At 37.3% G+C, this 18690-nt stretch overlaps 1 protein-coding gene across 1 annotated transcript in view; it reads right to left on the bottom strand.

The window, feature by feature from the left end:
- gbe1b (glucan (1,4-alpha-), branching enzyme 1b) overlaps window positions 1-18690 on the bottom strand; it is a 108648-nt gene that overhangs the window by 13112 nt on the left and 76846 nt on the right. Inside the window, exons 14-15 of the mRNA XM_008426352.2 lie at window positions 14916-15046; window positions 1056-1173 (exon numbers count right to left, since the gene is read on the bottom strand). Coding sequence (XP_008424574.1) covers window positions 1056-1173; window positions 14916-15046 — 249 coding nt within the window. The remainder of the gene's footprint in view (window positions 1-1055; window positions 1174-14915; window positions 15047-18690) is intronic.

The following is an 18690-nucleotide window of genomic DNA, read 5'->3' as shown; positions in this document are numbered from 1 at the left end:
ATTAAATGTACACTGCCTGGCAACAGTATTCTTTCCCTTGAAAACTCTATGTATTGTATTGGGATTTAATATGAAAAACTTCATATTAGCACATGCTTATGGAGAGAGAAAAAAACACAGTTGTCTGAGGGTGAAATATTTTTCAAAGTTGTTTACAAAGACAAAATAAATGCGACCTGGCGTTAGGTATTTAGGCTCTTGGGCTATCTTAATCTATATTACTCTTCATAAAACAGCAAGTAAAACTAAGCTCAGTTTTGTAGTCTCAAAAACAACCTGAAGGAGGAGTTACTGACCTCAGCTTGGTGCAATCTTTATTGTAAATAGAATGAGGAAAAAGATTTCTGTATACATTTACAAATTAATATATATTAAGGATCAAGAGTAAAAACAAAAAAAAAATGGTAATAAACGTAATAAAGAATTAATATTAATCCCACAAAGAGGAATGAAAGAAAGTAATAAGAAAAAAACGAATAAAAACAAAGATTCTGACACAGTACTGCTTAAAATCTAATATTTATGAAGAATTCGTCTCTCTTTAAAGGTTTAGTTGAGAGCAAAAGTTGCTTATCCAAACTTTGTTAGATAATATTAAATGTTTTTCTGGCCAATTCCAGAGTCGTCTCATCAACGCCCACAATTCCTTTTGATGCTTTTCAGCTGTGACCAACTCCTCAAAAAAAAAAAAAAAATAAAATAAAAAAAAAAAAAGCCCACATTTGTTTACTGCTATGTGGGACAATAGTGTCTATCAACAGCACACTCTGTCCTCATTTAGTATGCATACTGACATTTTTGAGCCTGCTTAATTTTGCCTCTTCTTCAGTGTGAATATACAACAACCTCCCAAATCATACTCAAATTAGTATGCAGAATATGATGTTGATACAGCATTGGTTCGGAGAAAAGTGGCTGTAGACTCAACAACAGCCCTGAATCTGTAATTGCAGTGTGCTCCAAAACTAGGACTCAGTGACATTCAACAAGAAAAACAACAACAAAAAAACCGGTGACCTCTTATGAGTCAAAAGTATCGTGTTAGAAATATTTACCAGCATCGAGTTGGAGCGTCCATTGAAGGGTTGGGGCTCAGTGAAGAAATCGGTGTTATGGTCGAGCCGTCCGTGCCCTCCATACTGAACCTCATCTGAATCCAGCTTGATTTTGTATCTGACAAAGATCAGGGTTAAGGTGCAATAACGGTGGGAAACTAGCTTAAGAGCTTGAAGACAAAAGAAGATAAAAAAGGAAAGGTTTTATTATCGGTGCAGACTTGGTTTAGCAGTGCTCAGGTGGTGTATACTTTCTGAAATCCTCCCATCCATTAGCATTCATCTACTTCTCAAAGCACTAAAATGTGACAGTGAGAAACCAAAACACTAATGCTGCCTTACATGAACTGAATAAATTAGTTGATGCTTAACCATACAATCAGATAATTTTGTCTAATAGGCTGGATAAATGGTGTTTGATGATAAATTTAAATAAGTGGCAACAGATGTTGATTTTTTTCAGCTTTTTTTTTTTTTACACTAGGAAAAAAACACAAAAATGTAGGGCATAATTACTTCCAACTCCTCCAAATTATTACATACACTCAGACTGAGGATGAATACAATTAATTTAGGACTTTACTGAACTCATCTGAACTGCTTTTTTTCAGGATGGAACAATTACACAACAAGCAATATATTTATATATATAGAATTTGTGTGCACAGTACCACTAATCTTTAATTAGCAAGTTCCTGGGAAGCCATATGCAGATTTTACTGCCATCAACAAGGTACTGTTAAATTACCGGCTGAATATTTGACCACTTTTTATATCATAAATGGTAGAGCTAATTTAAACAAATAGCTTTTTAGGTTTGACAGGTTAAACATCCAAACATTCTTCCTGCCATTGTCTAAGCAACAATGACTTAATATCATCTCCAAGGTATTTTCTTTATAATGTGGAGAACTGCAAGTTTGTCTTTGGAGAAGTGCTGCTTCACTGGTCAGAACCCTCTAAATATATATTGATGTTATACTTGTTTTGGGTAGTAAAAATGTTTTGCTCAGTACAAAGATCCATGTTAGTATTCTGCAGAAAGAGTGATTTAAAATTAGATTTTATACATAAAAGTAATTAAAGTGTTTCTGTTTATTGTTATTTGTTTCTATTTACTGAGTAATAAGATGCCGTATATCTTTAACAGTTAAAGCCATCATCAATTATGTTTAAAGACCATCGATGAACAGAAGTCTGATCTCGTTTGTGGAAGAGCATCAAGCTATTGGCTGAACAGACGAACAGTTAAACTCTTTTTGGTTCATCTCCTTATTTACATTGGGTCTGTATTTTTTTAGTACTCGTAAAAAGAGTGCTTCATCTAAAGCGATATTTATACAGAAAGATGAGCATCTGCTAGCTTCAAAGGACAATTGAAGGCATCCATATGCTTTAGTTTGATATAATCCAAACAAGCACTGTATCAGTTTTGTAGATCTAACCACCACAACTATCCCTATAATCCCCACACGAACACTGTCTTAACTGTACGTCAAATGAAATGTGTTCTGTTAATTATACATGATGAGATTTATATTTGACATTTTATTCATTATCTGCTCTTTTGTGTCAGGGAGAGGCTAAAGAGCTGTGAAGGTTTGCAGGTATAAGACAGTTGAATAATCAAGAGAAAATGTGATGCCTTTGATCAGGTGTGGAGAAGCTTTATGTACTGTATGTGAGGAAGGGGGAGGAAGGCAATCCCACGTACTGTCACTTCCCCCCCCCCCCAGTACTGTCTCTCCTCTGAGCATCTGAATAAGGATGCAGAGATACTGAAGAGCGGGCTGATGGCAGCTCCCATTATGAGGCTCCCATGAATTGTGTGTATTCTGAAAAAGGGACCACAATAGAAAGACACGCCACGAAATATGTAAATCATGCCATATGCTGAGGCTCCGGGACGTACCCACCTTTCGTAAGAGAGCCCAGTTCTGTCCTTCAGCTGGCTCATGTGAACTAGCTGGGTGAGCTATTTTCCAAGGACATTTTCAGGAAACTAACACAAGAGTGCTTGACATAAGAGTAGTACACATCTTCTGTCTTGAGGAAAAGAATGGGTGTAAGCGTCAGTTAAAGGATTCATATAATGTCAGAGAAAATGCATAGGAGACTAAAAACCCAAAGTGCCATAAGGTGAGACTTAAAAATTCAGAAATCCACATTACCTACAAACTTTGCAACAGGAAAATTTTTCATCTAGAAATAGTCTTCCCTTGCAATAAAATGCAAAAACTATTTAAGATGCAGAGAGCGAGTCATTTACAATTGTCTATAAGGAATTAAACTAACAATTATACAGGAGACATGTGAAAAGTACTTTTTTCCCCCCACATGTTCTGATGCAGCATATCAGACGCACCAGATGGATAAGCAAGTTGCCTGAATATGCCAGGGGAGTTTAGAAGAAGAAAGCAATGGCTTCTTAACTGCTTTATTGACTTTAGAAAATCAGGGTAGCATCTGAAATCAAAGTAGACAGATTCTGTGAATAAAATATGAACTGCGTATGACCCTTAACCTCGCAGGACTCAGAGCCAAAAAGCAGAGAAGGGCAGGTATCCTCAGCTACCGAGCACTGCAGGCACCACACCCCCCCCACAGAGAAGTCACACACCCCACTGAGGCAGGTCGGCAGTGAAACACAGGAGCAGCAGCCCTCTAACCCCCGTACCCTCACAGCCCCGTTCTCACAGACCAAGCCAGAAACTCAGAAACCCCCAGAGCAGAACTGCCTCCTGAGGGGGAGGTGTCTCTGAGTGAAATCCACAATACCACATACCATCTTAACTGGTAAAGCAACTTGCTTTGCTGGTGACCGACTTGCATTCTCCAGACAAATTATGGACCAATCCTCTTTGCAGAAACTCAAACGCCACTCAAATCCTTCGAGTGGCGGTATGTGAGGGGGTACAAACATGCGGTACATCACCAAGGATGGGAGTCAAACTCGGGACTGCATATGAGGCGCTCACTGTAACTACTGTGCCATGCCTGCGATCTGGGAATTTTGACCGTAAATCGACACCTTAAACTGTTTCCCTTTCCAAACTTGCTTTGCTGTAATGGAAAGAACTGGAATAAAAGAGCCAGGCTGATTCTCAGTGTTCTGATACTATTTTTTTCCCTTTCTGCATTCTTACTTTAAAGAATCAGCACAGCAGCTCTTCTGACTACTACACAGGTAAGTGTTTGCTCTTAAAAGCTCTGGGTGCACATGTCCCCATCATTGGACCTCTCCAGTTTTTTGCAGGACCTAACCACTGCATTTGGACACATTTCCCAGGTTCTGCCTCCTTTGGAGTTGTGCTCATCCACTAGTCAAGCAATCTCGATCAGGCCCCTGTTAAAGTCATTCATTTTTACTCTAGACTATTTTCTGTGCTTTCAGCACATCAAATTAAAAAAACTGAGTGAGTTTTCAGTCACTGCAAAATATATCTCACCCCTTGACTGGGACTACTTTAATGAAATAATCTATGTTATTCTCTCTAGCTGTCAGTAGTTTTAATATTGAGGCTGACTAGTGTCTATGTGTGTGTGTGTTACACAGAAAGTCCTGGGAATGAGGCACAGTTACAGTAATTTAGAGTTCCCTATCAAACTCTTCTGCAAGGAAGTGAGAACCAGCACAAATTGGTAGTTGGAAGTGTTTGAGCGATTACGTCTTTGTTAGTAGCTACAGACGGCTGCAGAGACAGCTTGCAGTTCAGCTGGGAGACTCTGTGATCAATACAGCCTTTGTGAATAAAGAGGAAGATTAAAGAACACAATCAGTTTTACCAAATGACTAGAAAGAAAAGACGGCAGACCAAAAGCTTGAAGATTAGAGTCATTGATGACCTGAAAACAATCATGCCATGACCACAATTTCAGCCCCAGCCGCCACTCGGTTTCTCCGTAAGCTCATTGTTGCTTTTTTCTACCTCTATGGAGGTAATAGCATGCCACCATGGGTAAACAAGAGTTAAGTGAGCTCTGTGCACACATCTACAGAATGTGCATGGCCTTTAAAGTGTTATAAATGCCATGTCTAGTCTTTTTATAGTCAATGTCACCACACGTTCTGATTTAAGTTACATAATGGAGGAACAAATGCTAGAGTTAATTTCTATCAAGGAATAAAAAAAGAAGAGACGTATAATAATGTAAAATAAATCATTCTTCTACAGTGACTGACTGTAAAGAAGGGCTAAGAAATTGCTAGAAATAAAGCAAGTATCTACGTTGCTTGGAATCAAAGTAGATTTAACAAAATGATTAAATGAGATTTTAAGCGACAAGGGAAGAGACCAGTCTTCAAGTGAATGTATTCAGTTGACAAACCCAAATAAAGAAAAATTATTAAAAAATAAAGCACCGTTACTTCTGCTGCAGGTTACGTCATTTCCATGGTAGCTTTTGTATTTCCATTGCGGGTATTTCATTTGTGTTGGGGCTATTGTATTTGACCTGAGACCTCTGGGCCACCATACCTAGCTCTTGTCTGATGAAAAAAAAATGGAGAAAAGTCTGTACATCTGGTAAAAAAAAACAAACAATCCAACTTATTCAAAAATTTCAAAAAGAGAATAGTCCACATTAACACCTTTGCTCATAAATACTCAGAGATAAACAGAATGGAGAGGTGGCATTTTATCTATGCACCTTTTGGTGAATTGTTACCACATCAATATGTATTAAATATCATGTAACCAATTTTACCAATCTGATAAAGGCACAAAATCATATTTATACCTCCACAAAAAATATTTTATAAATTGCTTCATTAAAAGTTCTCAGATATCCTTAAGACAATAAATGTGAAATTTAAAAATAGGGTCTTTAATTTTTATGGTGAAATTACGCAGCTAAAACCAAAGCTTAATGTATTTTAAAGCTGAAAAGACATTAAAAATGCTGAGTATGTAAAACTAACATTAAGCATTAACAATATTATACTGTTTTCTGATTCTGATAACTAATTTAACAAAGCTCCATTATTGTCCACAGCTTGTAAAAGGCAGGTTATATAATGATGAAAACAGTCAGAGAAAGCACAACCACCTCCACCAAGGGCAAATAAAAGTTCAGCTGCATTAGAGCAGTACCTGAGGTTTCTGCTACACTAACTTGTCAATTAAATCCTTCAGATTCAGCTAGCTGTAGCTTTTCTTTTCTATTTTTATTTTTTGGTCTTGTAAAATGCACTTTTATGTCCACAAATAAAATACTGTTCCATTTGAATTTTTTCTCATATCTCTATTTAACAAGGCACAGCATTCCATATAATCATGCTTTTAAACTTCAAATACTGTGTCAATTTGATTCAAGCTGGGTTCAAAGAAATATATATCTTAAGAAAATCTGAATACTTGAGTATGTAGACGTAAAGGCCAGGTATTATTATAATTTAGAGCCAGACACCCTTAAAAAACAACTTGAAAGTAGAATAACTAAAACACAATCAAATAAATTTCAACCGCTTTTAAATAATTCTGATAATTTTAAATTTAAACTTTCATAACAAAAATCAGACTTTCAAAAATCACAAATGCCGTTTCCTGGATGATTGATAGGGATTTTTTGGTATTATCATTTTGTTGTTACTTTAGTTCATATTTCAGTCTAATGTTCGTCAGTTTAAAGTGTTCTCTTCTTTAAACTGTATGTGTGAACTGACCTGGGGGTCACAGCTGCCTGTTATCTTCATGTGAAACAGTTTGACCGAGATTTGAACCGGGCTCAGATAATGGGTCAGATGTTAAATTGTTTTACGACCTTTGCTGTGTTTAGGTAAAATGTTTTACGACCTCTGCTGTTTCCTCTGCTGTCTATCTTGCCTATCCTCCCTCTTTGAAGTTTGAAAATAAAAGACAAGCTCTACCCAAAGATCTTCAGAACGCTCTGTGAACGGCTCAGAGGAGCAGTTGACAGTCTTCTCCTTTTGCAGAAGTTTAGTCATAAATTCATATACGTTGTCTGTGGTTCTTTTATGTAGGTTCTAGGAAAATACCTATCAATGATGATATTTAATTTGAAACAACGCCATCTGGAAGCCCGTTGTATCCCAATGCATTTCCTTTTCGTTACACATTTTGCAACAGTAAAATGTTTAACGGATGTTTGGTCACTGAATGACAATGTAGGAAAATGATGCGGTAAGCAATTTTGTTACAAAGATCATTTAAGGAAGGCTGTTTAGCTTTGTAAAATTAAATGGGTGAACGGAATCATTATCTAACGACAGACTAAAGACACTCCACTTTTGCCGTTGAATAACGACACAATCTTGGTTCTGAGGGAAAGAACAACACAAATCTGAAGGAGAGAATACAAACAGGCTATGCCAATGTAACGAAAATAGCTTAATAAGCAGGAAGTAAGTAGCCAGAACAAGGAGACAACTGTGGGTAAAGTTAATCAAGTAAGAGGCTGTAACAAACTGATGTAGAGAAACCAGCTGTGGACAGAGTTCTAGAGTTTTAATGTGGCTATGCTAGGATTCCAAGCTACTCCTCTGCAAAACATTTTTTCTGAGTTCTTCCTTCTCACTGGACTAGCAATGAAGGCATTTTCAGTTTGTGAAGTCGAACTGGTAACTTTTCCATCAATAATGTCTTGGGTAAACAACAGGTTATGCTTGATGTCTGAATTCAATGATATTTTTTATGCTTTTTTTCCAATTTCGGTCATGAAAAAAAGAATACAGCTACAAGCTTGAACAACATGGAAGATTGTGACGACATGCCATTTAAAACACAAAAAGCTAAGTTGAAACATGACCTTGCATGGTTTGCATAAATGCATTCACTAACAAACAAATCAAATGCCGTCTTCTTCCTTTTAAACCGTTTCTATGGTCACCCTATGGAGGCTCTAGGCACTACAAGTTGCATATGGAACAATTACGTGTGGAGTCATATTCATATACCTTGGAGCACTTTGCTATGAGCAAAGCTTAGAAAAAAAAAAGACTGCATATTTTTTCCTTTATTTACCTCATCCAAAAGCTGATCATTTTTGGAAATATTGTCTATACACTGTAGTGCTTACTTTGATCAAAATTCTAGTGAGTAAGTGACACCACATCTACAGTTGAATTATTCTGCACGGCAGCCCAGGAAACGCTCAGACAGAAAGGGAGAATGATAACCTGACACAATCGCAACTGCCTATTGGCACAGTGTAAATCAAAGACCAATCTGCCCCTACAGGTACAGCTTTCATGACGGAATCCAGCTGGGATTTCAAATACTCTAACCAGGCAGATAAAGACCACTGTCTGAAGATTGTGTCCACCATGAGATGGAGAGAAAATAATAAAAGACACTGATGGGAGACAGACCACTGAAAACCTAACGGCCGCTGCATTTTAATGAGCAACGCATTTTGTTGAGGGGCCTTGCTCAACTTTTTTCTCCTTTTCATCACAGAGGAAGATAAAAACAGACACATATAAAGATAAGCCTGTCAGAAAGCATAAAGAGGCCAAACTGTCACTGAATGTGTGACTCCTGAGGGATACGTTCTTGTGATTTTTGTTTTAAAGTCAAAATGTACAGAGTTTCGGGTTTTGATTTCTGCTCATGATTCCCTAAATGATTAAGCAAAAAGAAAAATTAACTACAGAGCCAGCTGCACTTATAAACACCAATGGTAAAGGCCATGATGTGCATTTTTAAGTCTGTAGCTGGATAAATCAGGCGAAAGCCCTGACGTTGCCATCCTATGCTAAAGTTTTGCCTGACAATGGAGCTATTTACCTTACAGCTCAGAGTATAACACCTCCGAATCTCAACCTGACATGCATTGCGGTAAACCCTTTGATCAATCCTCACACTTTGACACTGAAACCTCTGCAGTCACAGACTTTCATGCTCATTATCTCTACCTTCATCATTGTAATGTATATAGGATTCCTTTTTGAAAAGAAGGAAGTCACCTCCTGACATAAATGCGTAGGTAGTCTATAAAGGACCAAAATGTTCTTCCCTTCTTTTGCAGACTGCATGAAGCTTTGACTGCCTTTGCTGACCTTGTTTGTAAAGAATAAAGACTGATTATTGTTTTTGAATTGCTTTCATGCTTACATACACTGGATCTCGCAAAAGGTAGTTTAATTACATAAAATGTGCAAGAGGGAAGTGTGTAACAACACAATCAGCTCATGACAGCAGATAAAAATACACAATATTACGTTGATGAGAACAAAATGAGATTTTGGAGAAAACACAAAAGAGAGAAAGTGTGAAAAAAAACATACACAAACTGGATCTTAAATAACTTGGAATTGCTTGAAGAATACTCTGATCCAGGTTTAACCAGTTCATACATTGCAATGTCTTTTATCAGTAAATATTGTAAATACTTGACAGATTGTCAAATGTGGCTCAGAATAAGCCATCTAGTATAGTTCTGAGTCTGAAATCGTTAAAATACCAGAGGAAACAAGTTGGTCAGAAATCATTAAATAGTTTGTTTTAAACTCATATCCCTTTTATTTTTCATTTTTTGAGACATACCTGACTCATACCCCAACAGAATCAAACTTCTAGGTTAATTAAAAATAATTTTAGATCTAAAACTGTCAAAGCTATGAATACTTTTGGGCTTGACTTTAGATAAAACAGGGCCCATAACAATGGCTTAGACTTACTTCATTAGAGAAAGTCATGCTGACAACACAGACTTCACTTTAATGAGAAATATTGTGACAATTTAATATCTTGAGATCTTATTACAACCCAAGTAAAAAGTCTTTAAATAAATTTTTTTTTTATTGCAGTGGCATTATCTCGCACTGAACAATTTTCTGCATTTCTCTACAAGTGAACTTGGGATATGCATTTACCTTCCTTATCATCCTCTCCACTGTGCACTGCAGCAACATAAACTTCAGTTCTTATTTAGCTTTTCATAATTAGTTATTGTTTTATCGTCAGTTTTTGGTACTGGGTTTTATTTGCAGTTTTCTCCTCCACTCAAAACAGGGGCAGAGAAAAAAGGGTGGGAAAAACATGAAGAAAAACATATTGGTTTGGGATTTTATCTCTGGGCGGATGCATCGACGAGTAATGGTCTCTGTATACAGGATGCCCACTCTTCCCAGCTTGTTTTAGTTCTTTGCAGTTGTAGTTGTTATGAACTTCTTAAATTATGATTAACAGATGATTATGAAAATGAATTATAGGATCAATGCATTGCAAGCTTTTTCCCCTCATTTTTACCAGGCGACTTGCACTTTTTAACCAAAAAGTTCTTGTACACATAAACAACTCTCCGCTTGGCGACACCATACTTAACGTAGCTGAATAATTAACTGCAGAAGCTCCACAGGTGAGAAATAACACCTGGAGACCTGACTTAAAAAGCAGGCAGCATCCAACATGTGACAGAAAGCAACAAAAAGAACATCAGTGATGTGTTTTTCTTTTCTTTTTTACTCCGGAGGGACACTCAGTTATTGTACGATACTTGCTACATTGCCAAAGGAAACATTATTCCTTGGTGGATCAATTTTCAGCGGCACACAGCATGGTCAGCTTCATTTAGCCATTAGTTCCAGATATGGCTGCAGAGCAGAGCTCCACTGCGACATCCTGACCCTCACACAGGTAGAAGAAAGTTTAAGTATATGACAGCTGAGTGTAATGAAAAAGCACTTTTGGACTCTTTGAGCTTGTCTTGTTTACCTCCACTGCCTCTGAGTGGCACTTTCATCTGTCTTCTCCCCTAATTGGATCCTCTGCACACATTCCCATCGGAGGATCTGCATCTCCTCATACACGCGGCGCATTTACCTTGCTCACACACACAGCACATTTGCCTTTATGTGTTTACCGCCTCTCTGTATAATGACAGCCGGAGCTTTGCCCTCACATTTATTTGCATTTCCTCTCAACCCACACCCAGTGTCTGAGACCTCTCCTTAAACATCAAAAGAAGCACCAGGAGGAAAATATGTGGTTCTATCTAAATGAAAATAAATCCTCAAAAACGATGTTAGAGACACTCTGCAGCTCGGCTATTAGCGCTTTGCCCAAAATTCACCCTCTAGACATCGAGCTAATAACACGAGGCAAAAAGTACAATTATCCCACATCAAACAAACTTACAAAGTATCAACCAATGCCTAGCAAAACTATGTACATCCCTTGAAGTTTAGTTTTGTCACGTTAAAATCACAAATGTCAGACTGTTTTGTTTTTTGTTTTTTTTTATGGGCATTTTATCCAATAGAGCAACAGAAAGTATATGTTATGGGAGAAAATAAATAAAGAACTTTTTTTTTTTGCCTCTCTGTTTTTTAATAAATAAAAATATAAGTGTGGAAAGCGTTTGTCTTCATTCCTTGGTAGAACAATTTTTTTTGCTGAAATTGTAGATAGTCCCCAAATTGCATTTTTGCTGCATCCTCTACATGGGAATTATTTTAGGATTCTACCACCAATGACCACATAAACAACATTGCACAACGATGGATCTCTAGAACTCATCCAATGTTACCACTGACTTCTTGGTAACTTCTATGATTAAATGCTCTTCTTGTCTGACATGCATCATTTTCCTTCCACCTCAAAATGCAGTACATCGTGTTGGTCTATTAGATTCAATCCCCACAGAAAACGCTGAAGTTTGGGGTTGTGACAGAAATAAAACATGAACTCTTCCAAGCCTTATAAATATACGTCAGCATTTAATTTGTTTCTGCTATACGGAGCGATACTAACCTAATTACCTTTAATCTAACTTTCTGAAAAAATGTATTAAATGCCTGCTTGAGATCATTTACGTTTTCAATGATATTTAAATGCATTTTGAAGCTTTTGTTATGGCATCGTTAGAAAGGGGGAAAAAAAAGAGATACTCTCACTTGCGACATCGTCTTAACTCATCATAGATTAGATTGAGATTTTAACAGCCAGCATCCAGAGAAAAACAAGCTTGGATTGCATTCTGATTCATTATCACTGTATTTTAATCACAACCAAAGAAGCAGCACAGCCTCCTGTCCACCAGGGAAACTGATGGTGTGAGATGTAGTCGGCCTCATAAGGGAGCAATGTCCGCGATGAAAAATACAGATCTGTCAGCTTCCTGTCCCCCTACACATTCTTGATCATTAGGCCTGCTGCAATAACAACTGGGGGACTCATTAAATTCCTGACAGCCAATGTTGCTAAACAGAGTCTTTCTGAATCAGTGGGCTCTGATATTATTTCTCTCTAACAGCATAACAACAATGCAATAAACAACCAACTCATATTCCCCCTCAACAATTACGACACAAAGTGCCAACCTCGGAGATGGGGGGGGAAGGGGAGGTGGGAAAGTCATTAAAACTGTGCGTCTTTACAAGTCTCGTTTATTTTTAACAGGGCTCCCGCAGAGTGCTTAAATCTCTGATCCACTTCTCAGCCTAGAGTCTTCTCAGGGGACATTCTTAGTACCCTAAAATGTCTTGTGCCCCCCGTCAAAACGTAGGAGTTTAATTAAGAGACAAGTCAAGCTCTTAAGATCATCAAGAGTGAATGTGAAGATTAAAGGGGAGCTTGATGCAAATCTGAGAAAGGAGCACAAAATAAATAAAATAAATCAAAATCATGGAAGTTTGGTCTGGGAATATTTAATAGAGAAGGGTTTATAGTAGTGGGAAAAACCACAACCTTCATCAGTACAACTCTTTCACCTCTCAGTACATAATAAAAATGTTTCGCTCTTTAGGTTATATCCGACAATATCTATAAGTGTAGAAAGGCACCTGAAATCCAAATTTCACTATATCTTTCTGGATGCACTGACAGTTCTTAATCTGTTGAGTTTTGTGGACTTTACGCTACCATTTTCTACATATAAATAGATACATTTCATTATATCCTCATAAAACGAAAAACTGAAGGAGAGTTCACAGTCTTCTTCATATAACCGCTTTTAGCATCTAGTAAGGAACGAAACTATGATGATTGACACATTGTTGGTGTAAGCATTTCTTGGAGAGTGCTGACAATAGGAGAAGTGAAGACTGTATCAGCTGCTACATTAGCAATTCTGTAGCATTTCCCAATGCAGCTGATATAAGTGGAATGCGGTTATTACTTTAAATTTATATTATATGTATAATGAGGCATCATTATCTGGGGACTTGCATACAGTTTTTGCTAAGCCACAGAGTTCCTTAGGTGTACAATAATATTTTCCAGCAGGGTAAGGAGTCCACTTCTCTGTGTGTGGATTGTTCATTTGCAGCTTTCCAATTTTCTGTCTCCTTTTATTATCTTGGCAAAATACTGTTAGCAATTTTCTCAGGGAACGAAAGGAATAAAATAAATAAAGGTGTCACAAATATAGTGCATTAAAAGAGGTAAGTCAATAGCAGTGACATTCACAAGTCACTTTTTTCCAAACCCAATTCAGATCTCAAGTCTTTAAAATGAGCAGTGTCTGTCATCTCTTTGGCCAAAAATACAGAATCGCTATAAGCTTAGGAATGGAAATTATTATCGCCAAGTTCAGTTATATGCAAAATCTTTGTAATTTTCAGAGCATGCAATTAAACATGCAAAACCTTATCAACTGCTGTGAATTATTTGGACTAGAACTGTAAAGATATTACATTAAAATAATATATGCCCTACTGATAAATTGTAATTATTACCAAAGTATAGTACACATGTGAATGTTTATTAAAATAACAATAATAAAAAAAGGTAAACACTCTTTATTGTTAAACTTCTAGAAGACACAGACAGGACTCGATTTAGTTCTGAAAAAAAAACATTTTTTACAATAATGTTGTTTACACTAGTCCACCACAATACAGTGCATTATATAGAATTAATAGATTTTTTTCCCCTCATTATGAGTGCAAGGATTTGCAAGATTAGGAATCTATTTACTAAGTCTGTATTTAAAACCATTTCTTTCAATTCTGAAGACTCAACCTGTCTAAAGGTGTACCGACAGATCATCAAATGGAGAGTGAGGTGTGATGTAAAAAGGGAATCAGAGGGAATACTGAATTTCTAAAAGTAACTGTGAAAAGAACTGCTTTTATTTTGAAAAACTAAAAGCTCTGTAACGGCACTCACCTAACAGAGAAAAAAGAAGATGTTGAAGGCATGCTAAGTTCATTTTGTTCAATAGCTATTGAATACAGAGTGTAGATGGAAAGATATTCAAGAGATCATTATGAATTAGGTTATAAAAGGCAACATTTCACAAACATCCCTGATTAACAAAACAAACACACCCTTTATCAAGAGAATTTGTGCATCTGCGTTAAGAGTTGCAGTCTGCAGCTCACATTAAGTGGATGCTCACTCAACAGTGGGATCAAATACAAATAAAAAAAAAAGGTAGAATCAAGCATTACCATGACAACCTGTCATATGTTTACTCCACAGTAACTCAGAATGAACACATTAATTATTTACTCAGATGATTTACCCCTACAGTCTCACTCTCACCTTGACTGCATAATATAAAGATTGTTCATGAGATTCTGGTCCCAGAAATCAAGCCCGAGTCAAGTCTCAAACATTTAAAGGGCAAATCTAAGGCAAATCTCAAGTGTTCAGAGCATCAGTCTGTTGTACCTGAATACAAGTATAAATTAAGTCCCGAAGCTTTAAACGGCAAAATAAAGACAAGCCTTAAGTCTTGAGAGCACGGGTTAACATCTAGGGTCTGTTCAGCACAAGTTTGAAATTTTCTTTGTACAACTAAAGTGCAACTCAACTAAGCCCCAGACTCGAGTCACCGTCTCTGCTAAGAAGGCTATTATTGCTGTTAGTAACTTTAGATTGTGTGAAAGGAATTTCAGTTTCTGAAAAGAAAGTAGACATGACATGGCATATCAGAATAAAAAAAGGATACTTTCCTGGTGCTTCTACACCCACTCTGTAGTCCTGGAAGCTCTTGTTGGGGTGGAAGTTGAAGATAAAGAGCACATTTGCCCTATCAAACACAATGACCTTGTCCCCTTCATGCTTGGCACTGACGTAGGCCTGGAGGAGGAAAAGCGAAGGGAAAATTAAAGTTAAGTATTTCTTCATGAATAGTCATTACCTCTCTCATACTGGATTTAAACAGTTATAATGGGTCACATTATATCAGGGGAGCACAGATATGCAAAAAGAATGAGACGCACTCCCACATCAAAATTTCAGGTGGCTCTCATCAGCGGAAAGCAGCGGCCCTGATGGTGTGAGGCAGACGCTGTCAGCTTTAGACAGCTGCGTGTGATAAAGGCGCCTCTCTCTCCTCCGGAGCAAGCCACGGCTAACGTGTCATTAGCAGAGATTATCAATGTCACCCAACCTCCTATTTTTGGTGCCTTGTTCCCCAAGCCAATTTCAGGGCAGCATATTCACGGCTGAACGAGATGATAAGCACCCCTGCAACTGGACCGGCAGAGAGGATGGAGGTTAAAGAAATGAGCTGACAGCCTGGAGTCGCTCCATTTCTCCAAGAGCTCTGAAGTAATGCCAACTTCGTCTGGCTGACAGCGACTGCTTTGGAATTGCAAAATAAAATTTAGCTTGCACCTATCAAGCAGTGGTCAAATAAACCCCTGTGATTCAGTTTTACATACGTGTTCAAAAAAACATGTGAATCGTCTATGCTGCTGTTCAGGCCACTTGCAAATATATGTAGAATCTCTTGTTGTTTGCTTACAAAATCCAAATTATGCATTAGATTTCTACAGCAATGTCCCCATGAGATAAACAAACATATGTTTGCCTGATATCAAAGTGAGAAATTCCAGTCTGAAGTTAGGTCTCAGACAGTTGAGTTTCTGTTTTTGTCACCGCCTGCAGCGCCACACTGACCTGGAACAGCTCTGAGTCGATCTTAGCCATGGAAAGAGAGCAGGATAAATCCCCATTTGTGAAGTCAGCACTCAGGAAGATTTTTTTTTTTGGGGTGGTGGGTGTGGGGGGGAGGAAACGGCTCAAAGAATGTCCACAACCCTTCAGTCTACTCCTCTTCCCCCACTGTGACAAAAATTTAGTCAGCTGCAGATGCTCTCAGTTTAAGAGAGAAAATTATATGAAACAGACTTTTTTTAGGACAACATTTCTAAACATGTCAGTTATTTTAACAGCTCAAATCCTTAATGTGGTTTGGTGCATTTGTTATTTGACTGTGTTTGGACACAGCATTAAAAGCCCCACAAGTTTGCCAATTTTCTCACCCAATCTTTGCATGATTTTATGATTTTTTTTTTGATGATTGTGAGAAATTATCTAGAAAGGAGTTGATTACCTAATTATAATGAAAGATCTCAAGATGAAATGTCCGGGTAATGTTGTCATAGTGATAATTTAATTGGGCGATTGTCTTGAAATACGATTTTTAGCTATTTGTTTCAATTACACCATCATTATATCATGTTGGGATGAGGACATTTAGTCACTGTAACTTTAATAATGCATCAAAACACATCAAATTTGGTGGCATATGCTGCGTAATCATCTAATTTTCTAATCCCACATTCTTGACCTTACAGACAAATACAGTGATTTCAATTAGAAGCTCCTTAAAGTACATATAAAAGCCAGATTACAGTTTGAAAATGCACACAGGAACAAAAGCCCTCATTGTTAAAAAATAAAATAAAATAAAAGCCTTGTGATTTAATGAATCTAAAGTGGAACTTTTTAGCCAAAATGACCATCGTTGTATTTATTTTGGTTGTATTCATTGGGAATATAAAAAACTGGGATCCCCATTTCAGTTGTAAAATCTGGAAATACATGATCAAGCGAGGCAGCTTACACACTGGACTGTTCTACCAGTTCTTCCTGGTTCTGACACCAGGAAAAATGGTGTCAGAACTTCAACAAGCTTTTGTGAGAAGTGTGTGGAAGGAAGTCCAAGATGTTTGATCCACGTCATACAATTCAAACAAAATGCTACCAAATACTGAGGACAATTAGGTAAACTTCTGATTTGAAAACCATCAATAAACAAATAACTCTGACATACTGTTTCTCTCTTTATTGCATTTAGAAAACAGAAATCCTTTTGGTAATTCTAACTGACTTAAAACAAGAGAGGCTTGGTCTGATTTATCTTCAGACGGTGAGAAAAAGGTCTCAGCCCGTCCAACGTGGACGCTGGAGTCCATTTCTCATGGTGTTCTGGTTTTTATTGGCATTTCTTTCCTTTGTTATAAATCCAGCACTGGTATTGCTGCATTGACAGAAGTTTCAGTTCACATCCACAGTTTGGGCCTTTGAAGCTCTACATCTCTGATGTTTCCACAAATCACAAAGTCTCCCTGCGTGTTTCCATTTCCCCTCAGTTCATTTGCACCTGAGACAAAGTGGAAAAAAAAAAAAAAAAAAACTGCTGACAAATCATCCCGTGCTCCTCCTTTCAACTACAAAATGTCCTTGGATCAGGCCGGCACTGAAATATTGAACCAGCTGAGCTATAGAATGTATCTAATAAATGCAATTACCTTGGCAATGTCATTGATAAGCCCTGCAGAGGATTCAGACTTATCTGGTTATTACAGCTGAATCTCTGAACATTATTGGCATTATCTGTGAATGATGTTCGACAAAGTCTTTTTCTGATATCGTATTAGCCCCTGAATAAATGAATAAGACTTTTCTCAGCAGCTGCTCTGCAGAGTCTGATGCAAAGGGTCAGTTACAGGAGCTACGGCAATAGAAATATTATCTCCCGCTGTAGTTTTGTCTTCAGATAATTTATTTAGTCTGTTATTTGTATGTGCTGTAATATTTCCCAAGAGTCCACTTTAATGCCACAATCTTAAAGCTATAAAGGTAGAATGTTTTGAATTATTCATTCTAATGTATTAGTTTATGAAAAGATTATTAGATCAGATTTGTTTTGCATTTCAAAACAAGCTAATTTTTGTGATGCATTACTATAGGATTGTTTTTTTAATATCTAGAGGGCATACAATAACTGAGCAATTCTACTTTGGAATAACAGCACAGTAATTACAGTGTCTACATCAGAATTTAACACAGAGCATCCTTTACAATTATGTGCCCCCTTTATGACCTATTAAAGGAGTAATTATGATTTCTTTGGGGTATGAATATAATGTGAGAGAATATGTCTGCAAAGGAAGGCAGAGGTGTGTTGTTATGTAAAGACTAATATTAAATATTCACTGTCTTTTTCCCATTTCTCTTAGCTTTCCAAAATATACAAGAGAACATAACATTCAAGTAAAGTAAATTTACATTCATCCCCTTAAATCAGAAAATGACTACAAGTGCCATTTTTACACTTAAATCAATAGTTAGATTGCTTAGCATGGCAGTGAATAGGCTGGAAGAGGAGTAAGTTTATTATGTAACCAGGCAAATTCAACAGGACTGAAAAACCTCACCACTGGTCCTGTGGCATTCCAGGTCATAAAGTCTTGAGAACCTCCAGTCTATTGGCTTTGAATATGTATTTTCAGATTTCACAATCGGAATGGTCTATTGGCTTTGACCAACTGGACAGTGGTCAAAACACCAGTCTACTGACCAGTGTTTTGTATGTTTTTTTCTGTCTATTTACACCTTCAGTCAGTCGCAGCAGAAGACTGCTCATCCTAAACTTCACTTCTCTCTTTCCTTTCCACTGTCGCCACATGTTTACTGAGGGATTGCTGGAT

The sequence above is a fragment of the Poecilia reticulata genome, linkage group LG13 (assembly GCF_000633615.1).
Source record: "Poecilia reticulata strain Guanapo linkage group LG13, Guppy_female_1.0+MT, whole genome shotgun sequence".
Taxonomy (NCBI): domain Eukaryota; kingdom Metazoa; phylum Chordata; class Actinopteri; order Cyprinodontiformes; family Poeciliidae; genus Poecilia; species Poecilia reticulata.
Note: the sequence above shows the minus strand (reverse complement) of the source record. Positions and strands in the feature narration are given on the sequence as shown.